General features: G+C 48.7%; 2 protein-coding genes across 2 annotated transcripts; both read left to right on the forward strand.

The window, feature by feature from the left end:
- Positions 1 to 1,717: 1,717 nt before the first annotated feature.
- Positions 1,718 to 4,078, forward strand: LOC123050799 (L-type lectin-domain containing receptor kinase IX.1). The gene has a single exon (XM_044473531.1). It carries the CDS (start codon positions 1,778 to 1,780, stop codon positions 3,998 to 4,000), a length of 2,223 nt encoding a protein of 740 aa, XP_044329466.1. The 5' UTR covers positions 1,718 to 1,777; the 3' UTR covers positions 4,001 to 4,078.
- Positions 4,079 to 11,105: 7,027 nt separating this feature from the next.
- LOC123050800 (L-type lectin-domain containing receptor kinase IX.1) lies at positions 11,106 to 13,461 on the forward strand. Its single transcript, XM_044473532.1, has 2 exons — positions 11,106 to 12,499; positions 12,598 to 13,461. The coding sequence occupies exons 1-2, from the start codon at positions 11,106 to 11,108 to the stop codon at positions 13,358 to 13,360; spliced, it is 2,157 nt and encodes a 718-aa protein (XP_044329467.1). The 3' UTR covers positions 13,361 to 13,461.
- The last annotated feature ends 13,168 nt before the right edge of the window (positions 13,462 to 26,629 follow it).

The following is a 26,629-nucleotide window of genomic DNA, read 5'->3' on the forward strand; positions in this document are numbered from 1 at the left end:
CACTGCCCCAACTTCACCACCACCACACTGCCCCAACTTCACCACCACCACCTCCACCAAAATGCTCACCACGCTCACCACGAGCTACCCCATCAGTAGATCGAGACCTCTTTTGGCTGCCCTAAATGAGTTGAATCCATTCACGGTGCCAAAATCGCGAAAATCTTGCTCATTTAGGTGTATAAATGGGTGGCATTTTTTTGTAGAGAGAGGAGAACGTAAGAACACAAAGAACACAGAAAGAAGGCACGAAGGGGACAAGAAGAAGGGAGGAAGGGGAGGATAAGGCACGGGCCGGCCAGCTGCGGGAGGAGGCAGCACCCTGTCGGCCAGCAGTTGGCCGATCGGCGCGCCGTAGACCGACAGGGGCGCACCCACGCCGACAGCCCAATCCCTCCCCCTCGCGATGTGCCCCGACCAACCAGAGGCCGCCGCGTGCCAGCCGGGCCTGCAGTCGGCCTGCTGCTAGCCGATCGGCCTGCTGTGGGCCGATTAGGCCCAGTCGGCCTGCAGCGGGCCGACGGTGTATTATTTTTAAAAATAATATTTTCGGCGTATTATTTCTGTAATTTAATAAAAAAATGTATTATTTAAAAAAAATTAGCGCATTTGTCCAGTTGTATCGTATCTAGAATTTAACCTCCCGCACTGAATGTTAATAGGCTTTTGTTAATAATTATTTGTTCTGATAATAACTAGGCCGTGCAGGTGCACGGGTTGACGACTTGTATGTCTAGTTTCTGAAGATTTCAACACCTGCCGTGATGCCATGAGATCAGAACGAGCACCGCGACGATCTCAACTCCTCTCGACTTCGCCTCCTCCGGCCGCTGCGGCACGCATCACCCAGACCTCGATCGGGATGCTCTTGCATTCCTCCCCGCCGTGGCGTGACCGGCGGGGCTAGTGGAAATCAGGCGATATACAGGTGGCTGTGTGGACGGAGGCCGTCGGTGGACTAGTACCAGATGAGTTGGAGCTACTGTACTCCGTGGTCTGTATTCGATAGAGCATCGTGTACGAGGGGGGCATGACTCGACCGGCCATGGTGGACCGCATTCCAGTTGACGGCCTTGGAAATTTTCAGTTTTCTAGAGCTTTGCCAAAAAAGAAAGACCAGTTGGAAGACCCAAGAATAATCAAAAAGGGTAGGTACACTGACAGATAGACCAGTACTAGCCTTCTAGGTCGCTTGTTCCTGGCGTTTCCTCTCGTAATAATCTCTTCATTATAAAGTTTGCGCACTCACAAGTCACAACACACCGAGGCACCGAGCCCGATCAAGGATCGCGTGGCGTCTCCGGCGACCGGGATGGCCGGCTTCTCATAACACCACCACCTGTGCCCTCCTCCTCCTCCTCCACCTCGTCATCTTCTTGAACAACCTGACCGCCGTGATTGAGTATGACGGTGTTTGAATTCTGATAGGCTGGGGATAATGCTAGCATCAGAATTTGAACCCTGATAGGTTGGGCATACTACTGTTCTCCCAACCATTCAACCACAGGTTGGTTCACGGACAGAGCTACAGTTGACTAGTTGACCTGAAGTTTTCAGCTTTCTAGAGCTTTGCCAAAAAAGAAAGACTAGCTCGAAGGCCCAAGTAATCAAAAAAAGGCAACAGCTACACTGACTGACTTGACTCTTACTTCTCTTGAAGTCTTGATCCTGGCGTTCTCTCATAATAATTTCTTCATTTCATTATAAAGGTTGCACACACACAACTCACCGAGGCACCGAGCCGATCAAGGATTGCGCGGCGTCGCCGGCGCCCGGGATGGCCGGCTTTTCAAGCGCCACCTCCTGCGCTCTCCTCCTCCACCTCGTCATCTTCTTCTTCCACCTTCCTACTCCTGCCGTCTCCTTGTCCTTCAACTACTCCACGTTCAGCTTGGCGGACCAGAACTCCATCAAGGTCGAAGGCAACGCATCCTTCGGCGACGGATGGATCGACATCAGCGCCGACAGGTACGTCGGCAGCATCGACAACAGCACTGGCCGGGCGTCCTACAGCTCCCAGCCCGTGCCGCTCTGGGACAAGGCGACCGGCGAGGTGGCCAGCTTCACCACGCGCTTCGACTTCACCATCGTCGGCGACAAGAACAACAAGGGGCAAGGCATGGCCTTCTTCCTCGCCGGCTACCCGTCTAGCCTGCCGGACCGCTGCCCCGTCTATGCCTTCGGCCTCGCTAACCAGAGCGCGGACGCCGTGGCGTCCGGCGACGGCCGGTTCGTGGCGGTGGAGTTCGACACCTTCAACAATTCAATAATATCCGACCCCAACCAGACCTACGACCACATCGGCATCGACGTCAACTCCGTCAGATCGATGAGCACGCTGACTTTGCCGAGTTTCGACCTCATGAACAACCTCACCGCCGCCATCGAGTATGACGGCGTTTCCAGCGTCTTATCGGTGACGGTATGGCTTGGTGATGATAATAAAGGCCAGCCGAGAGGCCAGAGTTTCAACCTCAGCTCCAAGGTTGACCTCAAGAGCGCACTGCCGGAGCAGGTTTCCGTTGGCTTCTCCGCGTCCACGTCCACCTCCTTCGAACGGCATCAGCTACGCTCTTGGTATTTCAACTCTTCGTTGGAATCACGGCCACCACCACCACCAGCACCATCCTCCTCGCCAAGGCCAAGTTCTGGAGTTATAGCCGGAGCTGCTGCAGGGGCAACAATGTTCCTTGTGCTCCTCTTCGCAGCTGCAGCGGCACTCCTAGTGCGCCGCCGTCGTCGTCAAAACATCATGGAGATGGAGGAGGATTACACAGACTCGGAAGACGAAGGTGAGCCGATGACGGAGATCGAGATGGGGACAGGGCCAAGGCGGTTCCCATACCACGAGCTCGTGGGCGCCACCAAGAACTTCACCGCGGAGGAGAAGCTTGGGCAAGGTGGCTTCGGCGCGGTATACCGAGGTTATCTGAGAGAGCCAGCTGGGCTTGCCGTGGCCATAAAGAGGTTGGAGTCCTCCATGCAAGGAAAGAAGGAGTACAAGTCGGAGATCAAGGTGATAAGCAGGCTGCGTCACCGGAATCTCGTGCGGCTGATCGGCTGGTGCCATGGCCGCGATCAGGAGCTCATGCTGGTCTATGAGCTCATGCCGAACCGCAGCCTCGACATCCATCTCCATGGCAAGGGCACATTCCTTACATGGCCAATGAGGATGAAGATATTGCTGGAGCTTGGGTCTGCACTGCTCTACCTCCATGAGGAGTGGGAGCAATGCGTGTTGCACCGTGACATCAAGCCCAGCAACGTGATGCTCGACGAATCCTTTGGAGCCAAGCTAGGCGACTTCGGGCTCGCGAGGCTCGTCGACCACGCCGCTGGGATGCAGACGATGACCGCAGTCTCAGGCACTCCTGGCTACTTGGACCCCGAGTGCGTGTGCACCGGCAGGGCCAGTGCCGAGTCCGACATGTACAGCTTCGGAGTGGTTCTATTGGAGGTGGCATGCGGCAGGAGACCAATGAGTATAATTGCGGCCGACCAGGACCAGCACAAGAATGGCGGCGTCTTCAGGCTGGTTGAGTGGGCCTGGGAACTATACGGCCGGGGAGCCATCCTCGAGGCCGCTGATGAGCGGCTGAACGGAAGCTACAACACGGTGGAGGTAGAGAGGGTGATGGTCGTCGGGCTGTGGTGCGCGCACCCAAACCCAGCCGCGCGGCCGTCCATCAGGACAGCCATGGCCACTCTCCAGCCCAAGGTCAACCAAGCCTGCTGCGAGCTGCCGGTGCTTCCTTCAAAGATGCCGATGCCGATGTACGCGCCGCTGTCACCGCCGCTCACCTCAGGCAACGTCGCTGGGGTGTCATCATCGTCCTCCTCCACCGTGCAATCTCTTGCCTTGACCGACGTTGTTGGGATGTCGTCGATGATATCGTTCAACATGCCACAGCACACCTCTGGTACCACATCCTCCGGCGCTAGCACTTCAACAACCAGTTCGAAGACCTCTTCCTCGCTACTGAAACATCATCACACGTAGTAATTTATGATCTGAGTATGATATGTTCCCGGAGTGTTGATGTAATGCCGCCAGGATGGGACTGGCAGCAGGAATGGTCATCGGTATGTTCATGTGGTTGATATCCATAAGAATGGTTGGGTTTTTAAGTTGGCTTACCAAGCTTATCACAACCCTCCCCTTTTTTCAGTGTTGGGACCGGCTATGTTTATAGAAAAAAATAAGCAGAGTTCATGTCAGTAATATGCATGTAGCTGGCCAGATTGACACTGTAAGCACCATCAAAGAAGCTCTATACAAATTTTATTTCAGGCTAACAGAGATTGCCATGAAATGAACAGCAAGGAGCAGAGCCCCATTATGGATGGATCAGCCCACCAACATATTGACTCAAACAAAAAAAAAGTGAAACTCATTAATAACGAGGTTTAGTCGTTTAGACATAACCAAGAACACGAACTCAATATACGGATCAACTATCCAGAGGAGAATTCTGCCGAATTTCTGACTTAAAGACAAAGCACTGAACCCTTATTTTCTTTACTTTCAGAAACCTAAGCCGTACTAAAAACAACCAACAGCCATTTCGTGGATAAAATTCTAGTGGCGCAGACCAACATTACCTAACCCCACTGGGAAGAAGAAGTAGCCAAGAAAGAAGGTCATACCAGCATTGCCAAAGCATTCCCGACACTGCACTGCTTCTGAAGAGATTTCAACTCATGTCTTGATGATGTCTTCTGCACACATACTGATACTCAACTTTGGATTTTCAATGTTCGATAACCATGATATGAACAAATTTCACACAGGAATTGATTTGATTACTGACCCTCATGGCAGATTATTGGTGTTCGTACAGTTAATAGCCAATATGAAAAGAAAAAAAAGGGGGGGAACATTTGGGACGCGTTTGGTTGTCCACAAAATCGCAACCAGGCCCGCTGGATACAGCATCTTTTTGGTATTGAGCTATTTGATTACATACGAGTACTGTTGGGCCTGCATGACACGATTCTTAAAGTACCTCTGTGTCCGAGCGATGCGAGGAGGCACACGTGGGTGGCTCACTGGGAACGTGTTAGCGGTTAATCACCTTATCCCCTCGTCCCCTTCCTCCTTCTCTCGTTACCGCACCGCCAAACTTGCCCCCGTGGCCGCCGAGGCACCCGTCGCCCTCGCCCTCGCCCTCGAGGACGCCTTCCCCGAGCCCCCCCCCCCCCCCCCCCCCCCCCCCGAGCATGACGCCGCCATCATGCTCAACGCGCGCCGTGCCTACGCTCCATCCACTTCCGCGGTATGTACGTCGTGTCCGTGCCTTGTTGATGCGTGTGTTTCTTGTTGCTTGCGTGCTCAAGTCTCTTCTCGTCCGCGTGCAAATTTGAAGAAGAAGGTGGAGGAGATGTTCAAAACGGATGTGGCGGCCATCAAGTACCAGCTCCTCTCCTCCGACGAGCTCACGTGCTCGTGTCCGTCACCTCCCAGAGCCGTAGCTGCTATCAAGTACCAGCTCGTGAGCAGCGAGATTCGATCGAGCTATAGCAATCCAATCATCATCCAAGCACAGCTCCACCACAAGCTCCACGACGCCCTCAATGTGTTTGAGGAAATGAAGGCTGTCGGTGTAGAGGAGCAGCGCCAGGAGTGGCTCGTCTCCGAGCTCTGGGCAACCGCCCGCTCTTCGGCCCCGACCTGGCGCAGTCCGGCAAGGTCGCCGATGTGCTCGAGCTTCCAGACGACAGCTTCGGCACGTGTACTACAATCTTATATTTACTAATTGAAGGTATCATACGAGACACCACGTTAATCTTTGGATGTTTAGAAAATTTTAATGCCCGTTCCATCAATTGTACATGAGATGGACTCTTTTGATGGCCGTAAGATAAAATAATGCCCAATCCAGCAATTGTACGTGAGATGGACTCCTCTCTTTCCTTTACGTAATAGCAACAGAGAAGAAACCAAGGGAATAAAACTCATACGGTTGCTTTCAACATCTTGCCGTAATATAAGGAAGAAACAGAAAAAGAAAACTGATCGTGAAATCTCACTTCCAGTTGATTGGCCGGTGGAAGCTACAGAGAAGTCGCTGCCTGTGTCCATGTATCTCCACGCATGCCTGCGACAATTGACCTTACTTCGCCATGTATTCAAATCTGACGATGGCAAAACCAAAGCAAAGATGTGGAGCAGATGTTTACTCTTGGTCGGTTCCCCAGTGGCCACATGGATTGACGATGGCTACAAATATTTGATGGATTATCTCATGTTCTTCTATTTTTTTTATGGATAGTGAACCAGGTAAGCATCATTTTCTGTCATGATCTACCTAATTTCTATTCCAGCCTCCAACCTACTACGTATGCCCAAAGAATTGAGGTTTGACCGAAATTTTTGTGTTCATAGCAATCAACAATAGCGATTGTAAAGTTAGAACTATTATTTAATGTAGATTATTCAAGAAGCAGACGTGTCGATGTTTCAGGTTCTCAGAGGGACATAAGACCTAGATGTATGGATTTTTACGGCTCCTAATAGGTGATCTCCATGAAAATAAAAACACTAACTTAACATGTACTTTAAAAATATGGAAACCTAAAGACCGTATGCGAAATAAGACTACACGGGGGTCGCCGACCCAAGGTGTTCATGAGCGCTTTGTGCTGGACGAGGTGGACTGGTCAGGAGGCTCATACCAGGAGACTGGCGAAGATTGGCCGGCAACAGCCAGTATGTATCTCCAAGAGCTTACTTTGTCTATATGTAGATGCAGGATGCATATTTCTTCAAGATACAATCAAAGGTAGGTTTCATAATACTCTATGTGTACCTTAGTTCATAAGATTTGGGTACATGCATGGAATTCGCTAATACTTTGATGCAAGGTATAGCTACACATATATATCTCCATCTTTGTCAGAATCAGGATAAATAAATATTAAAACGGATTATATGCTGAAATTCCCATACAAGTATACTCGCGCAAGGTAGTAAAAGGTATACTAACACGCAAAGTAACAAAAGTAAGCCTTATGTCTATTTTCCATGAAAAAGATGTGACACACCCAAACACACAAAATTATGTGTTCAATATACGAATATGCATATTTGTGTTGCCAAAGAAAATAGCTATAATCCCCACTTTACCTCAAATAAAAATTCCATAATATAAAGAATAAAATAAAATTCCATGACACCAATAGGATATAGTTTAACTGAAATATCTAAGAAGTACAACAATATCATTATTTTAGTTGTACACCAATATTTGTGGACGTAACATATCTGACTTGAAAATCACATATTTTCTGATACAACATGGTGCATGGATCTGTTCATTATCACTAATAAAAAATGAATATTTGCATATTCTCCAGACAAAAAATATGCATTTATATTTTATGTAAATAGTAATGAATGGTTCAATCCTTAAAAATCGTCAGACGTAAAAAATTGTATAAAGTGTTTATGGCCACATATATGCTCGGTAACAAAAACAGGACCAAACTCTATATTTCTGTGAAAAAACAACAACACATCATACAATCACTGAATGTCGCATTTCCAACACTATAGCCCAAGAATACATACATGACCTTATGAAAATTAATGTTTTACATATTTCATATAAATTTGAGGTTATTGGGTAGACACAGGATAAATTTCACACATTTGAGACACATCGACGGTCCAAAAAACATATGCGTGTCAACAATACAAATAAATGAACTGGAGCTATTTAGGTCAATCATTTTCCCCGTAAGTAAACACAATGTTTAACATTAATCAATCAAAATATCAACATAAATATACCATACATTTAATTAAAGATTTGCTAGCCCGTGCAGGTGCACGGGTTCGATGACTAGTCTCCCTAAGTATAGTTGTTAACTCCTAATAACAATGCATGTATGCAACCTAACACCGGGTAGAAGGGTATTGCATGATGCAGCAACCTATATGCAGGTAACCAATCAATTTGCAGATGTCGTACTTTGGCCTGTATGTCCTCAACCAGACTCTACTCAGCCTGGCCCGTTTTTTCTATGCAACCTCGAAAAATCGGTGCAGGTAACCAAACACGCCCTTAAAGTTTAACATGCTCAGTTTAACATAACGAAAAGAACAACGATGATGCCGACGATCTCTACTCTCGCTTGGCCCTCGTCAGCGGCTCCCTCTCCACCTCTAGCCACCGCATCATGCATCGCCCAGATCTCGAGCTATCTCTGCATCCCCCCCCCCCCCAGTGGTGGACCGGCCGGCTGGGTCGCAGACCGGAGACCGTCGGCTGTGTGATGGAGGCCGTCGGCACCACAAGAATCCGGTGGGATTTGGGACACGAAAATGGGGACAGTGGAGGACTATATTTCATTGGGCCCATGCTACCTGTAGTGGGCCTTCGCGACTAAATTAATGTTTCACTTTTTTATTTCTGTTCCACGTTCAATGAGGCGAGCTCCCATTCGACGCTTTCAGCGTTGCTGGCGCTCGAACATGACGCCTAGCGGGCCGGCCACCAACTGCTAGAAAAACGAGATGCCAAGAAAAATATTTTTAGCATATATAGGAGACGTCAAATTCGAACCAGCATGCCGACGTCGACGGGCAAAGACTTAGCGCAACAACCATTGGACCAAGTTCACTTACCTGTCTACAACACGAAAACAGTTATATTTAATACTTTTTTAGTACAACATTAGCATATATTTTTCCCGCAAAAAAACATATTTTTTATACCCATATAAATATTCTGAAAAAATAAAAGGTAAATTTGAAAACACAAATAGAGTTGCAATAAAAAAAGTTTACCAGTATGGTTAAAAATTCAAAATTTAGGAAATTTTCATGAAATTCGATTTTTTTGGAAAATATTACATCAATTTTGAAAAAAAAGTCATCAAATCCTAAAAAAATTCAAGGATTAGAAAACATTCACCAATTTTAAAAACAAAGTTCATCGAATTTGAAGGAAAGTTCACAAAGTTGGGGAAAAAGTTCACAAATTCCTAAAAAAATCGTCGAATTTGAAAAAAACATCAATTTTGAAAAGTAAACTTCACATACTTGAAAAAAGTTTGTCATTTGTTTTGAAAAATTTCATCGATTTTGAAAATAATAATCATGGATCTTCAAGAAAAATTCACATATTTGAAGAAAGTTTCGAATCTGCAAAAGGTTCACGCTTTTTTTGAAAAGAAAAATAAAAAAGGAACAATAAAAAGAAAATAAAAACCATCTAGAAAACCAATCACCGAACCGCAAATAGAAAAATGAAGAAAAAGGAAAAAAAATAAGTAAATGGGCACACCATTTGAGTTGTCCTAGTTGGTTATGGCGGTTTGATTTCCTCTACTTTTTTTTGAAGTATAGCAAAAAAAGAAAAATAAAGATAAATGGGCTGGTTCGGAGTGGAGGGGTGGGGGTGTGCCGGTTGGGGAATTACCCTTTTAACCGGCACTGAAGACACCATATAGGGTTTGCCTACAATGAGGTATTCAAAATAAGTATGATGAGAGTGTGTTAGGTAGTGTGCATGAAATCAAAAGTTCCTTGTTTTTAACCCACTTTTAATGTGTTGGTAGTATGAATGATACACAACTATGTTCAAAGTCATGCAAAAAAGGGCCCATAGTCGTGCTGAGGAGAGGAGACCTGAGGAGCAATTATTTCCTGCCGGACAATTGAAAGACGGATTATCTTCTGTTTTGAAGGATTAGCGTTAGAAATAACCGAGAAGCAGTATGAATCCGATGAAACCAAATAACAACCGCTTGAGGATAATCATAAATTCTCGAGCCATTAGTCGCCAGCCGCCGGAACTTCCGCAACGGCTATCTACCGCCCCCGGAGCCACCGTTGGACCGGCGGGTGGCCAATCAACATGAGAGGCAGGAGGACAGAGAAGACCGCGAGTGTCTCGCAGCCGAAGCTATGGGCAAGGCGTACATGGTGGAGCTCCATCGATGCTACCCTGGAGCAAGTAGAGGCGGAGCGCCACCTGCACGCGGAGAGCAAGTAGAGGCGGAGCGCCACCTGCACGCGGAGTACGCCGCCAGCAGGACCGCGGTCATTAACCTGTCATTTGATGAAGAAGGTGACGGCACGAGAGGCAGCGAAGGCGACAAAGCTGAAAACGTCGGCAGCCAGGGCAGGACCAGGATCTTTAGTGGCGGGAGCATCTTCGACGACCCAGACGACGTCATTGGCCCAGACCCCATGCTCGGTGGTATGTCCAGAGCCGAGTGGAAGGAGGTCACCGAAGAATCCGATAGCGACTAAAATTGGTGAGTTTAAGGAAGAGTTCTGATTAAATTACTTAGTTTAAACTAAGTTTCGGTAGTATGTTAATAAGTACTAGTTTGAATTGAATTTGTGTTCGTTTGCACGGAATTTAGTTTGAACTTGGCTAAATCTAGGAGATCGGCTAGGTGCGATTAAAACTTAATTTAGCAAACTTACTCCACTAAGGTTTACTCGTCGGTTTATTCTATTTTTTAGGGCATCGGCTAGAGGCGCCCTTAGGAGGCCAAACTATACATATATGAATTCCTGAACATTGCATGAAGGGGAGCTTTCTTCTATTTAGGATTTATAAGATAGTCGATCATTTGTTCTAAGCTCAGATTATGTTGCGGACAAATGCGGGAGATTTTTTGCGGGTTGCCGTTAAAGATGCCTTAAAACCATCAAGTATTTTATCCAACGCAAAAGGTTTGTGGAGTTGGAGTAGCCAAGCTCTATGCCAAAGAGTCCAATGTTTAGGAAAAGGTCAAAGGTTTGTGTACGTTCGTACATACGAGTGTTTTCGTCCGTACTATATTTATGTTCAAGATAAAAATTGGAGAGACTCGTCATTTTTGGCCGAACTTTCAGGCGAGACTTAGATTTTTGTCGGTTCGGCCGACAGTGAATTGCAGTTGACAAGTTGACTTGGAAGGTTTCAACATTCTAGACTGGGCTAGAGCATTTTCAAAAAAGAAAGACTAGCTAGAAGACCCAAGAAAGAATAATCAAAGAAATGCCAGCTAGACTAACTAGTACCGGGTCGCTTGTTCCTGGCGTGCATAAAGTTTGCAGGCCAACAACACACCGAGGCACCGAGCAAGAGCATTGTACGCCCGGGATGGTCGGCTTTCCGAACGCCACCACCTGTGCTCTCCTCCACCTCGTCATCTTCTTCTACCTTGCTACCCCTGCCATCTCCTTGTCCTTCAACTACTCCACGTTCAGCAAAGCAGACCAGAAGGACATCAAGATCGAAGGCGACGCATCCTTCAACGGCGACACATCCACCGGAGATATCGACATGAGCGCAAACATGTACGGTAGCATCTGCCGGGCGTCGTACAACGCCCAGCCGGTGCAGCTCTGGGACAAGGCGACCGGCCAAGTGGCCAGCTTCACCACGCGGTTCGAGTTCCTCATGTACGCCTCCAACAACGGCAAGGTGGGCATGGCCTTTTTCCTCGCTGGCTACCCGTCTAGCCTGCCGGCCGACTCTCCTGACTACAACCTCGGCCTCACTAACCAAAGCGCGGACGCCGTGGCATCCGGCGATAGCCAGTTCGTGGCAGTGGAGTTTGACACCTTCAACAATGGCAATACAATAGTATCCGACCCCTACGACCACATCGGCATCGACGTCAACTCCCTCAGATCGGTGAGCACACTGCCCCTGCCAAGCTTCACCCTCACGAACGCGCCCATGACCGCTGCGATCGAGTACGATAATGCTTCCAGCATCTTAGCGGTGACGTTATGGGTCGTGGATGGCCTCAGCAATTACCGACAGAGTTACAGCCTTAGCTCTAAGGTTGACCTCAAGAGCGCACTACCGGAGCAGGTCTCCATTGGTTTCTCCGCATCCACATCCAACGTCAACCCATTGCAGTCTGCATTTATGAGTATAGTGCTACAGTCTTGGTACTTCAACTCTTCGCTGGAACCACGGTCAGCACCACCACCACACTCCCCGGCAGGGCCAGGTTCTGTAGTTATAGCTGGAGCAGTTGTCGGCGCGACAATGTTCCTTGTGTTGCTCTTCGCAGCTGCAGTGGCTCTTGTAGTGCGCCGCCGTCGTCGTCGTCAGGAAGTCATGGAGGCGGAGGAGTACTACACAGACTCACAAGGCGAAAGCGAGCCCATGACGGAGATCGAGATGGGGACGGCGCCAAGGCGGTTCCCATACCACGAGCTCGTGGAAGCGACGAGGAACTTCGCCGCGGAGGAGAAGCTTGGGCAAGGTGGCTTTGGCACCGTGTACCAAGGCTATTTGAGAGAGCCAGCTGGGCTTGCCGTGGCCATAAAAAGGTTGCAATCTTCCATACAAGGAAAGAAGGAGTACAAATCCGAAATCAAGGTGATAAGCAGGCTGCGTCACCGGAACCTCGTGCGGCTCATCGGCTGGTGCCATGGCCATGATCAGGCGCTCCTACTGGTCTACGAGCTCATGCCCAACCGTAGACTCGACATCCATCTCCATGGCAAGAAGGGCACCTTCCTCACATGGGAAATGAGGTACGTACCATCGATCTTAATTACTAGAAGTAGTTGTATGCGCGGCGCACGATCATAGTACTATATATAGATGTTGATGGTTGCAAATGCAACCGCAGGATGAAGATATTGCTGGAGCTTGGGTCTGCGCTGCTCTACCTCCACGAGGAGTGGGAGCAATGCGTGCTTCACCGGGACATCAAGCCCAGCAACGTCATGCTTGACGAGTCCTTTGGAGCCAAGCTAGGCGACTTCGGACTCGCAAGGCTCGTTGACCATGCCGCTGGGATGCAGACCATGACTGCAATCTCGGGAACTCCAGGCTACTTGGACCCCGATTGCGTGAACACCGGCAAGGCCAGCGCCGAGTCCGACGTGTACAGCTTCGGTGTGGTTCTACTGGAGGTGGCATGCGGCAGGAGGCCGATGAGCATAACCGCCGCCGACCAGGACAAGCAGAAGAGCGGCGGAGTCTTCCGTTTAGTCGAGTGGGCTTGGGGACTTTATGGCCAGGGAATGATCCTTGAGGCCGCCGATGAGCGCCTGAACGGGGACTACAACGCGGCGGAGGTGGAGAGGGTGATGGTCGTCGGGTTGTGGTGCGCGCACCCAAACCCAAGCGTGCGGCCGTCCATCCGGACAGCCATGGCCACGCTCCAGCCCAAGGTCGACCAAGCCTACCAGCTGCCCGTGCTTCCTTCCAAGATGCCAGTGCCCATGTATGAGCCGGCGCCGCCGCTCGCCTGGGCCAATGTCGTTGGGATGTCATCATCGTCCACGTCGTCCAGCATGCCGATGCACACTTCTTGTACCACAACCTCCGACGCTAGCACTTCGACGAACAGTTCGAAGACCTCTTCTTCACTACTCAAACATCAGTAGCAGTAGTAATTTATGGTGTGCGTTTCATATGTTCCCGGAGTGTTGATGTAATGACTAATGATGCCAGGATGGGACTGGCAGCTGGAATGGTTATCAGTATGTTCGAGTGTTTCATATTCATAAGAATGGCTGGTTTTTTACAATGATGCTACACTTACGCTCAATTCATACGGGATTGTTGTTACGGGAAGGTGTATCAATATTTGGTTGGTTTATTTACTGGCCTTTTTTTTAGAAAAGAAGGATGACCCCCGGCCTCTGCATCTGGGCGATGCATACGGTCATTTTATTAATTATTCTCATAAGACCTTACAAAGTCATACAATAGCAAGACTGAAGCCACCGTCTAAGCAACAACTGTCGCTACACCTATCCAATTGATGAAGAGGCGCTGATAGCCCGGGCCTAATACCAAACAGACATCGCAGCCAAACTTAAACATCTAAGACCTGAGGTCCCAACCAGGACGCCTGCCTGGTATGAGGCACCTACCAGTCCGGTGCACTCCTCAACCAGGACGCCTGCCGGGTATGAGGCCGACGCAGCCACCTGCCACGAGTCCATCTTCAGAGCTGTACTATTGCATCTACCGTGCCAGGTCTCACTGCCATCGACGCCACCACGACACCAGACAACGTCGTCCTCCTGCGCGAGTCCATCCTCCCACATCGAACTCTTAATCTGCACTGCGCCACGCCGTCAAGATCCGTCGCCATCAATGTATGGATGAAGCACCGCTCCACCAAAGAAGCCGTCCGCTGGTCCCGCGAAGTCGAGTGCACTTCCAAGGATGCCGCCCCCAAGGGGGTTACGACGCATGATTACCGCCAACATCCGATCAGCTGATCTAGAGTTTCCCCCAGAGGTATTGAGTGGAGTGGGGAGCTTAACCTCGATGATGCCTTCATGAAGGAAACGATGATAAGGGCATCGTCATCACCGGCTCCGGCCATCGACCGAAGACCAGGTTTTCACCCGGATCCGTCCCAAGAAATCCACCCAACAACCTGTGCACCGTCTCGACCGCCTTCAAAGCCCCAGATCCAGCCGCCTAGATCCGGCGACCAACCGCAGCAACAGTGCCACCGTGGGATCCCTGGCGCACCGGCCACTGCCTGAGTGTGCCACCACTGGAGCCTAGGAGGAGGGCTTCCGCCCGCCTCGCCAAGCCGCGAGAGCCGCCGAGAAGGATCCCGCGCGCTTGTCACCGTCTCTGATCCGAACCAATCCATAGCAGATCGCCGTCACAGATCCTCCTTGGACAGGGACTGCACCACGCCATGCCGCCGCGGGAAGCCCTAGATTCACCGGCCACCACCCTCCAGGGCCGCCGCCCCGGGATCCAGATAGAACATTGCCGCTGCCACCGGCCAAGTTCCGCCGCCGCCGACCGGCCAAGCCGCCGGTCACTGACCATGCGAGCATAGCCAGCCGGCCGACCAACTCCGGCGAAGAAGAAGGCCACCACCACCAAGCCTAGGGCCGGTGCCCCAGACATCCTCGTGTTGCAGATCAAGTCCAGGAGCAGTGCACCGCCGACGGCGATTGAGATCGGTAGCACAACGAATTAGCCCGACAAGAGTCAAGGCCAGATCCGTTGTTGCTGGTGCCGTCCTCCCCCGCCGCCGCCGCCACGCCACAAGGGCTTTGCCCTGTGACGCCCCGGGCGACGGCGGCGGAGGGGAGCGGAGGTGGGGCGAGGCTGTAGGAGGAGGGCGGGGGCTCCCCGGTGCGGGGCGGCGCCGCCGCACGGGGGAGGGACGGGGGACGGGGGAGAAAACACTGGAAACAAAGATGTAGCCAAGAAAGAAGGTCATACCAGCATTCCCAACACCTGCCTTGATGTCTTTTTTGCACATAAACTGAGCCTCAACTTTGCACTTCGAGTGTTCTGTGCGCAAAAAGGTAGACTGGGTTTTTGTTGTGTTTCTTTTTTTGTGCGAAATCTTTATCTAGAACAGCAATCCATTACACTTGTTTTTACAAGCTTTGAAGCATGTAAACCATAGCAAGCAAGGCTTTAATTGAGGTTTAGTAATCATGGAAAATGAGTTTTTATTCGATAGTGCCATATGCTATTGTTTGTGTAGTGCAAAAAAAAAAAGATTGATACCGAATTATTAAAAATATAAGAAATCAGACAGCTTTGATAGTGACATGCATGTGTCGCTGTTTCTACGTGTGAAGATGCAAAAAAATTATTTGTGTCAAAATGAAAATCAGTCTACTCTAAAATGAACGTTTTTTCATAGTACTATCATTCATTCATTCACAAGTACCTGTGTTTGTTTGTGTGCTTGGATAGGAAGGCTGGAAGGTGCACCCACCCTGTGGAGAGAATCTTGCCCACAGGTTGTACCAGCCATTAGTCACATCAGCTGCATTGCCGGGGGGACGAGGTTGCCATGAAAAGGACTTTTTATTTCGGGAAGATACAAGTCATTACAATGGCTTCTGTCCCGCGTGCAGGCGCACATCCTAACGAATGGTGGTCTTGTTTCCGGAGACCCCAACGGGTTGTTGATGGGCTGGATTCAGCTACGTATGACAAGGAGCTGTGGTAGACTGGTTGACCCCTCGTCGACGCACACGCCGTCCCTATGGCGCGGAGATAAGAAAGCTCAAGGTGTAAACATCACACCCTTTGGTGTTGAGCTATTCAACGTCATGCCCTCTGGAATTTAGCCCCGTAAACTGCATTTTATTCGTAAAACCGCTAAATCTTTTCCAGCATCCATGTGCGTTGTGTTGACATAGCCAAGCTCTACGCTGAGGGTTGTGGCACTGAGCAAAAGTGTTAGATTTAGTTAATAGTTTTGGAGACGGGCCATATATCTTTGGCTGAACTTTCACGAGAGAGTTAGATTTGTCGGTTCGGCCGACACGGAGTCGTAGCTGACTTGCTGACTTGGAAGGTTTCAGCTCTGTAGCTAGACTTGGCTAGAGCTTTGCCAAAAGAGAAAGACTAGCTAGAAGACCCAACAAAGAATAATCAAAGAAAGGCCAGCTGGACTGATAGGTACTATGTCGCTGGCGTTTCCTCGTACCAACAGTTTATACATATACCTCTGTATATAGTTTACACACCACACACACACGGAATGGGATCGACTTGGTTTGGTGGTGGAGTACGTAGGTAGGCACCGGCCGCGTCTCTTGCCATGCACATGCATTTGCGTGTGTGCATGCATGCATGCATCCAGCATAAGTTAGAAGTAGTAGTACTAGTACCCTGTTTGCTGGTGGTAAGCTGCTTCTGGATCGACATCACAGAATTGCTGTAAAGTGCATGTCCATTTTGGGAGTAGTGAGCTTGCGGTGAACTGATAAAACGGCTTACATTAAGTTAATTACTTAGGGAGTAGAATGTTACATATGAGCAGTTTCTATTTATGTTTAATCAAAGAAAAAACAGATAGAAGATGATCAACATAGTTGACATGATATTCGAACAACAAAAGTTTTTTTAATACAGTACAGACGCATACTCTCATACATATGCACATACACTCATTCCCCTATGAGCACCTGCGAAAGACTGAGCCGGCACATCATCTTGAGTTTGACGGGAACTTCTTCCACCGAATGCACATCGTCAGAAGACCTAAAATAAATTTAGAAAATGCGAGCATCTATGTTAAGTCTATGACTTGAACTCTGGTGGGTTGAGAATACCACTGTCCTCATAACCATTTGACTGCAGGTTGGTTCGCTCGAACAGGAGAAGTTGGTAAGCAAAACTGACATGCTATTTGATAGGTACGGTAAACATGGCATGTCCAGATCGAATACTAATATAGTAAGGAACTGGAAGTAATCCTTAACAGAAGGGGAAAATAACAAATGATGTGGCGGATGAAGAAGCGTTCGCAGACAGCACACTGCCGGCGGTTGACATGGTGTGGAGGGATGGGGAGTCGTCGTCTGGGAAGTAGTCTTTGTTGTATACCGCAATGTCAGTCACACGAGAGATCTCCCCAAAAATCCTAATCTCCTCTCTCTCATACTTGATCACAATAGACGGGTTCCGTAGTCCTGTTGATCCACATCGTGATGCATTAAGATTTGTGTAAAATTTTCTTTTTAGTTTTTAGGGACAGCATCCCGATCAGCATCCAGCTATGGAATAAGCCTAAGAACGAAGACCCTGAAGTTTCTTTTGTCACGGAGAGACATAAAGATGATCTTTGGACCTCGCTGAAGGCAAATTTCACCCTACCGCCAGAGGAGGATCCGAATAAGCCAGTTATAGAGCCACTGGTCAAGGTGTGTGCTCTTAAGTAGATGGCAGATCTATTCAGGAGGTGGAAGAATGAGTTGAAATCAACGTTTGTCGATAAAGGGAAGACTCCAGAATTCACTGGCCGATTTGAGAAGATAAAAGATCACTGGCCCGCATTTGTGGCCTACAAGACATCGGACAAGAGTAAGAAAATGTCAGAGACAAACAAGATAAATGCTGCAAAGAAGCTGTATCACAATCGCACGGGGTCAGGTGGCTACCTCAAAGCCCGGCCGTTGTGGGACAAAGCTGAGAATGACCTGATTGCTAAAGGGGTCGAACCAGAGACATTGAACTGGCCAGATCGTTCAAGGACTTGGTTCTTCGGGGTTGGGGGAACTTTGGACCCTGAAACAGGGAAGTGCCTTTGGACGGATGAGCAACTTGCAATACCCATCAAGAAGCTTCAGAAGTATATCACCGCAGCGCAGGAAGGGACGTTCATTCCCGATAGAGAGAAGGACGAGCTGACTGAGGCCCTCGGGAATCCTGAGCACCCTGGATGAACACGAGGCACGCCATGCTCCTTTCCGTGGGTGGTTGGGTTTCCCGGCGCAGGCGGTTATAGAAGCCGGGAGAGGAAGAGGAAACAGGAGCTGAGTGAAATGCAGAAGCTCAGTGCAAGACTACTGAAGCTAGAGGAACTTGAGAGCCAGTGAGCTGCCGTCCAACCATCTCAGCGGCACAAAGCTACCCCAGAAGTTACCCCGCCATCTCAGCGGAGAAGCAGCGTGGCTTGCACAGAGCTCGTTCAACAGCCTGACTTCACGACTCCTAGCTACCCCGTGGATGCTATCACGGAGGCTCAACATTGCCAGCTTATGACGAAATGTCAGAACCTAAACTCGAAGGTGGTTGTCGGCTCTGTTGCACCTCCTCAACCTGACGGAACTTTTCACTACCGTTCGATTCCACATGGCTATGTTGTTGTGACGGTGGATGAAGTAATGGAGGGATTTGAGGAGCTCGAGCTTGACCACCATACAGGTGAAGGGGAGAATCAGCTGGGTTATGCTCTGAGGACTACATGTCTATGGCGGAAGGAGTACATCAAGCTTCCGAACTGGACGCCTCCGCCTCCTCCTCCGGCGAGTCAAGGCACTCCGCCTTCTCCTCCTCCTCCGGCAAGTGATCAGGGCACTCCGCCTCCTTCTCGGCTCCTCTGGCGCGTGAGGGCACTCCGCCTCCTCCTTCGCCTCCTCCGGCGCGTCGGAGCAGTCCGCCTCGTCAGCAACGGCAGAAGACAAACGCCGCCGCTCCGGATCCTCCGGCGCGTCGGAGCACTCCGCCTCCTTCTCCGCCTCGTAAGCAACGACGGAAGGACGTCGCCGCTCCGGCGGCTAGCACTATAGCCAGAGGCGGGAGGCGGCAATTCAGATACGGTCCATCTCTCAAGACTCCAGAAAAGTTACCATATGAGAGGACCGAGAAGGAAAACACGGAGATCAGTGAAGCCAAAGTGAGGGAATTTTTTGCAAAGAAACCTCCACCTCCGAAGGAGATGATAGATCCGGTGAAAATGAAGCGCACCATCGATGCCCTGAAGCGACCACCACCGCCTCCGCCGGATTCCAACTATGTCCGCGCTCTTAAAAAGACATATGAAGATGCGCGGCGGTCGGGAACTACTTCCAGTGATAAAAGGTTAGCAGAACGAAGAAGTGGAAAAAAATTCACCAGCTCAGCGAATAGGCGAACCAATCGTGCCCCTCGCTCAAGGTGTCTAGCGATATCGTCGCTAATCTGCCGGGGATGGTGCCTGTTACCAATCCTGGTGATTACCTGGGCAATGATGTAGAGTTTGAAACAATAGAGGTGGACGAATTCAGATACCAGTACGGTAAGCCTCTCGTCAAAGATGGAAGTCCTCCTCTAACAACGATGATGCGAAGATTCCATGATTGGTACATGAAAACCTGCAGGGAGTCTGGGAACGATACTTTGCCACTGAGAATTAAAGAGGAGCACGACCTCGTTGGAATGGACTTGTTGTCTGTTGAATTTGACGAGTTCTTCCAATTATACAATCAGAAGGCCCCCGACAAAACACTCGTGACTTGCTACTGTCTGTATGTACTACTTCTGTAATTAAGTCTCTGTATATAGCTCAGCTCTTTCATTGCATGTGTATATATAATTATCCTCATTATATTATGCAGATTGAAGATCGTCGAATGCAGAAAAGCACAAATCTATGACATTGGGTTCATTAACCCAAATGTCATACATGAATGGACGGTTAAAAAGAATGTCATGGAAACCGAGGACAACTTGCTACAATCATTGCTCAAAATCAAAACAAAGATAAAATACTCTTTCCTTACAACTTCAAGTGAGTGTTACTGTCTTGTGCATATTCGGTTTCCCTTATTACTCGAGATTATAGTAATGTAATTGATGAGTTATGCATGCGTGCGCAGCTTCCACTTTATTCTCCTAGAGATTAAGCTTGAGCGGGGAGTAGTAACCGTCTTATACTCGAGACGAAAAGATCCCGACGACTATGCGGACATGACTCAAATGCTCTATAAGTAAGTTCAATCGATCATTATCGCACCATATCGGCAACTTTGTTCATTTCCTGATATCAAGTAATTATTTTCTTTGTCTGGCAGGGTTTGGAAAGAGTTCGCCGTAATTACTTCGGGACTGCCAAGCGAGCTGCGATTTACACACCCGAAAGTTAGTACTACTACCTAGTTCCGCGCATCTCCCATTGATTCTAGCTAGTTTCATCAATACCATTTAGCATGCTTGCTTATCGGTTTGATTGACCTCTTTTTCTAGTAGAGTGCTTGTGGCAGGAATGCGGGAATGATTTTTGTGGATACTACGTTTGCGAGTTCATCTACAACGCGACGGCCTCTAAGCGGGGCTACTCTGAAAAACAATACGAAGTGCGTAAGCAAAAATATTCACAAATTTATTTTATTACCATCATTTGTGTTGAGTTTCATTCATATACATGTATTGACCCTCTTCTTCAAATTAGATCTGACAGATGCATGATGAACTCCTACCACAAGATCGCATACGAGCAATTCAAGAGGAGTTTGGCGGGATTCTTTCTTGACCACGTCATTAATAAATCCGGAGAATACCATGTGGAATTTTACATTATATGTTAGGGATTGTAAGAGATCTTATATTGTATATATGTAGCTAGTAGCGTCGGATAGATATATGAAAACTTGTTGTTCGACAAATCTCTTGGAGAAAGAGAGGTGCACTCCTCTCTGTATATGTTCATGACGATCTTGTGTAATTAATGGTTCCTTCATTTGCTTACTAGCTAGCGTGTCGAGTTCTCTCTATACGTATAGTAGCTAGGGTCGACCAAGCATGCAGATAAGAGAGGTCACTTCTCTTTATTAGCTAGCTAACTCAATATATGAAACCCCTAAATTAACCCTCCAAAACCCCCTAAACACCCCCCCCCCTTTAAAAAAACAAAAACCCTGCTCCTGTCAGCTGCTGACGCGTGGATGCCTTTTGGTCCCGGTTGGTGTTACCAACCGGGACTAAAGGTGCTCCTGCCTGGGCGCCCCGCAGCGGTCACGTGGAGCCCTTTCTGTCCGGTTCGTAAGCGAACCGGACTAAAGGTTTTGGGCTTTAGTCCCGACCCTTTAGTCCCGGTTCCAGAACCGGGGCTAATGGGCCTCTAGAACCGGGATTAATGGCCCGTTTTCTACTAGTGTAAGAAAAATCTAATACCTTTTAGAAAATTTTAGTTTTCATTTTTTAATGATTCAAAATTGTTCATCAAATTTGTGACTTGTGAGACATATTATTTAGTACATCGTAGCAATTCTTCATTTAAAAGTGACTCGGCATGCAATAATTTAATGCTCAGGAAAATAGCAGGCCAAATCCATAGAGGACCATAAAAATGGGATGGAATCTAACTATGCCATGCCCAAATAAAACACAATAAATATGCCAAACATATAATTAACTATGTTATATTAACAGAATTGCTAACATATTTGAAGCAGTGTATTAATTGTTTGTCTTGGGAAATTATTGTTAACCTTTAATCAATTGAAGCAGTGTTGTACTTTCTCTTATGGAATGTATATATATCAGGTTAGCCACATATATTCCAACATATTTGTATTTCAGGAATTTTTGTATGATGGGTTGATCTTTCAATACGATTTATAATAGGCTTTAATCACCTGAATACTTGTTATCTGCAGTATACTTAGTTTAATTATTTGCTAATCAATTCCACTGAGCTATTCATATTTGGGTTTCTATGTGACACTAGTTTTTTTCCCCTTTGTCTCTGATAAATATATGGTCTGAAATACATATTGCACAATATCCATCTGTATCATATGGGCATAGCTAACTTTGCTATTGTTGCAGGGCGAAGTGTCGTTTGAATGATTATTGGAGGTTGTTGTATCTCACTATCTCTTGGCACACACAAATAAGCTCTTTCTCGCAAAGGCATAACATTACTTTTGTGTTAGGAATATAATGGTCCATCTTCATCAACGTTACTCTTTACTAGGTCTTCTGGCTAGTTGAGTGGGCGTGGATACTATTACGGTCGGGAACCCATCCGTGAGGCCGTCGACAAGAAGCTGGATGGTAATTAACTACTCCCTCCAGCCGGAAATACTTGTTCTAGAAATGATTTTATCTAGACTTATTTCCGGACGGAGGGAGTAGAACGCTGTGGAGCTGGAGAGTGATTGTCATCGGGCTGTGCTACCCGAGTGGGCTTGGAGACTATACGACTGGGAAGCCATCCTTGAGGCCACCGATAAGAAATTGGAAGCTGACTACAACACGGTGGAGATGGAGGGTGATTGTCGTCGGGCTGTGGTGCATGCACCCAGGCCCGACCCGAGCGTGTGGCAGTCCATCAGTACAGCCAGAGGCGGAGCTACATTCAGGCCAGCAGGGGCCATGGACCCCTAGCCTTGGTAATAAACAGGAAGAAGTTTTTTTAGGGGGTGTTTAGATTAGGAAAAATATAGCTCCCCCCTCCCAAGGAGTGGGCCTGGAGAGTACGGCCGGGAAGCCATCCTTGAGGCGGCCGACAAGAAGTTGAACGGTGACTACAACACGACGGAGGTGGAGGGTGATTGTCGTCGGGCTGTGGTGCACGCACCCAGGCCTGACCCGAGCGTGTGGCCGTCCATCAGGACTGCCAGTGGCGGCGCTCATGGTCCCCCCAGCCTGGGTAAAAAACAGGAAGAATTGTTTTTAGGGGTGTTTAGATTAGGAAAAATATAGCCTCTCCGCCACTGAGGACAACCCTTGGCACGCTCCAGCCAAAGGTCGACCAAGCCTGCTACCAGCTGCCGACGCTCATGTTGGAGCCATCATCGCCACTAACCTGGGCTAATGTCGGTGGGATGTCTTCATCATCCTCCCACACCATTGGGATGTCGTCATTGATATCGTCCAGCATGTCGTCGCACACCTATTGTACCACGTCCTCTGATGCTAGCACTTCAATTACTAGTTCAAAGACCCCTTCCTCGCTACTGAAAAATCAGAACCCATAGTAATTTCCCTCGCAAAAAAAAAAAAGAACCCATAGTAATTTATGGTGTGGTTTTGATCTGTTCTTAACAATGTTGATGTAATGATGCCAGGATGGGACTGGTAGCTGGAATGGTTATAGACTTACCGGTATGTTCATGTGTTTGATATCCATAAGAATGGTTGGTTTTTAAGTTGGCTTACCAAGCTTATCACAACCGTCATCCCTTTCCCAACTCCTTTTCGCGGACTTGGGACTGGCTATAATTAGAAAGACATACGCAGAGTTCATGCGTTGCAGTCAGTAATATAAAGGAGCTGGCCCTTCACATGACACTGTAAGCAACATCAAAGGAGCTTCATACAAATTTTTTTTCAGGCTGACAGAGATTGCCGTGAAATGAACAGCAAGGAGCAGAGCCCGATTATGGACGGATCAGGCCACCAACGTATTGACTCAAGCAAAAAAAAAAGGGGGGGGGGACTCATATTAATAAAGAGATTTAGTCGTTTAGACATAACCAAGAACACACACTCAATATACGGATGAACTATCCAGACGAATTATTTCAGGCTGACATACGTATTGACTCAAGCAAAAAAAGTGAAACTCATATTAATAGAGGTTTAGTCAGTTAGACATAATAACCAAGAACACAAACTCAATATACGGATGAACCATCCAGAGTAGAATTAGGCTGATTTGCTGACTTGGACTATACTAATTGGTAATGCAGAGCAGAGACAAAGCTCTACTGAACCCTTTTTTTTTTGCTTTCAGAAACCTAAGCCGTATAAAAAACAACTAACAGCCATTTCGTGGATAAAATTCTAGTGGCGCAGACCAACATTACCTAACCCCACTGGGAAAAAGAAGAAGTAGACAAGAAAGTAGATCGTACCAGCATTGCCAAAACATTCCCAACACTGCCCCACTTCTGAAGAGATTTGAACTCCTGCCTTGATGATGTCTTCTGCACACATACTGGGCCTCAACTTTGGACTTTCAGTGTTAGATAAACATGATATTTGAGACCAAGCACTACCCCATAGTTATTTGAGCCCTCCCCGAGGCGCTCCCACCCCCCCCCCCCCCCCCCCCCCGAGGAAACCCTAGCGTCGCCCCCTTCGCCTCAACCCCCTCCCTCGCCGCCGCCTGGGGCGTCGCCGGCCAAAGGCCGTGTGGCGTTGGCAGCGGCGGGGCGGCTCTCTCCCGCACGCAATTGGGGACTCCGCGGGGCGTTCCCATCTGCCTGGTGGTGCCGGGCGTCGGGCCGGCCCTGCCTCGGCTCCTTCTCCCCCTCCCGGCGTCCTTCGCTGGCGCCGCCTCCTCCCCTCCGTGGTGGTGGGTGGCGGGGGATGCGGATCTGGGATTCCCTGCCAAGATTCGGTGGATGGTGGGGGTTGGTGTTGGCAGCGGTGGCCGGCGGCCCAGGCGTGGTGGCGGCGAGTCTTGCGGCCTCTGGGCATCGTGGAGGTGCAGGCGGCGGCGAGTGCTTGGCTTGGTGGTGGCGGCGGCCGTGCACGGGAGTTGGGTTCCTTCGAACAAATCTGGATGAAAACTTGCTTTCGGCTACTGCCAAGGCCGGCAGTGGCGGCGCTATCTGTATCGTTCCCTTCTTGAAGGTATCGCCATGGAGAAGTTCAAGGCCACTCTCTGCTACCTCCGGGGGAAACCCTAGATCGGATGATCGGATGACGGCAGCGCTCTAGTGTCGTTCCCCCCTTTGGGGGCGTCACTCTTGGAGGTGCACACGTGATCGAGGGACCAGAGGACGGATTCTTTGATGGAGCGGTGCTTCATCTCACTCATTGATGGCGGCGAATCTTGGCGGCATGGCGTTGTGGTGACTCGGTGTCCGATGCGCGGAGATGGACTCGCGCAGGAGGGTGACGCGATCTGGCGTCGTGGTGGCGTCGACGGCAGCTAGACCGGGCAAGGTAGATGCAGCAGTACAGTTCTGAAGATGGATTGTGGCAGGCGGCTGCGGCAGCCTCATACCCGACAGCGTCCTGGTTAAGGAGTGCGTCGGACCGGTGGGTGCCCCATATACCCGGCAGGCATCCTGGATGGGACCTCAGGTCTTAGATGGTAGGTTTGGCTGGGAGGTCTGTTTGGTATTAGGCTCAGACTATCAGCATCCCTTCATCAATTGGATAGGAAAGCGACAGATGTTGCCTAGACGGTGTCTTAGTCTTACTGTTGTATTATTTTGTAAGGTCTTGTGTGAACAATTAATAAAATGGTTGCATGCATTGTTCGGATGCAGAGGCCGAGGTCTGCCTCCTTTTCTTAAAAAAAGTTCTTCTAGTACAGTTATTAATAGCCTTGCCGCGTCGCCCTCGCCTCAGCCGCCACTGCCCACTGGAGCTGCGAGCGTCGACGCCGCATGGCAGTCCGGCAGCCCCGCCATCCGGCATCCGGCAAAGCGGCACCACGACAATACCTTAGGATACATCCGACTGCAAGTCTTAAAGTCTACAACACGGTCGTCTCCAATCCCTGAAATTCTGCAAATGAGTACGTTTGAACGTTTCCATTCATGTTTCTCAGTTCTTGTCCATCCCCCAGACCCCAGTTTGACAATTTCAGTAGTTTATTTATTCTTTTTTTAGTATGTACGTATTCAACTATACATCCATGATCCATCCTCCAATTTCAGTATGCACAAAATTTTAAATTTTTCTAATCCAATCTATTAATTTTTTGTCATTCTATGTACATGTCTAGGGTTTCATTTTGCGATCTTCTTAGTATTATGGTTGTTGATATATAGTCAGTTCGAATTTGGTTATTATTTATTTTGATGGAATCATTTGAATTATTATAGTCAAATTTTAAAGTAAAGATGTGTGATTGAAAGTTACTCTTAATAAGTTATATATATAACGCACACGCATACATATATATGGTCTTAGAACATAGGACATAGGGGCCCATGTCAACGAGTTTGCGTAGGGCCTCCCGAAACACAGGGCCGGCCCTGTTGGCCCCCGTAGGCGGGCTCTCTCTCCTCCTCTGGCCACCGTAGCATGCATCGCCCAGACCTCGAGCTGTCTCTGCATTCCGCCACGCGGTGGCGCGACCGGCTGGCTCGCGGAAATCAGGCCGGACCGCTGTGTGATGGAGGCCGTCGGCGTCGGAAGATTCCGATGGGATTTGGGACAGGAAGGTCGATGAGGACAGTGGTGGACCGTATTCCATTGGGCCCATGCTACCTGTAGCGGGCCTTTGTGGCTAAGGATTAATGTTTCACATTTTTATTTTTATTCCTATTCGGGAGCTCATATTCGCCGAAATCACTAGTCGAGGAGTACTCGTTGCAAAGATCACTCCAACTCCTCATGTTGTGACAAGTGGCGCACATGCAGCGCGCCACTTGTTGCAACCTGGGAGTTTTCCCTTTTTTTCGTAGATCCGTTTATTCAAAACGTTTTATCTCTCAAATCGTGCGTCCAAATCTCAAACCGCTTTCACCATTGGA

Source organism: Triticum aestivum, chromosome 2D (genome assembly GCF_018294505.1).
Source record: "Triticum aestivum cultivar Chinese Spring chromosome 2D, IWGSC CS RefSeq v2.1, whole genome shotgun sequence".
NCBI lineage: Eukaryota > Viridiplantae > Streptophyta > Magnoliopsida > Poales > Poaceae > Triticum > Triticum aestivum.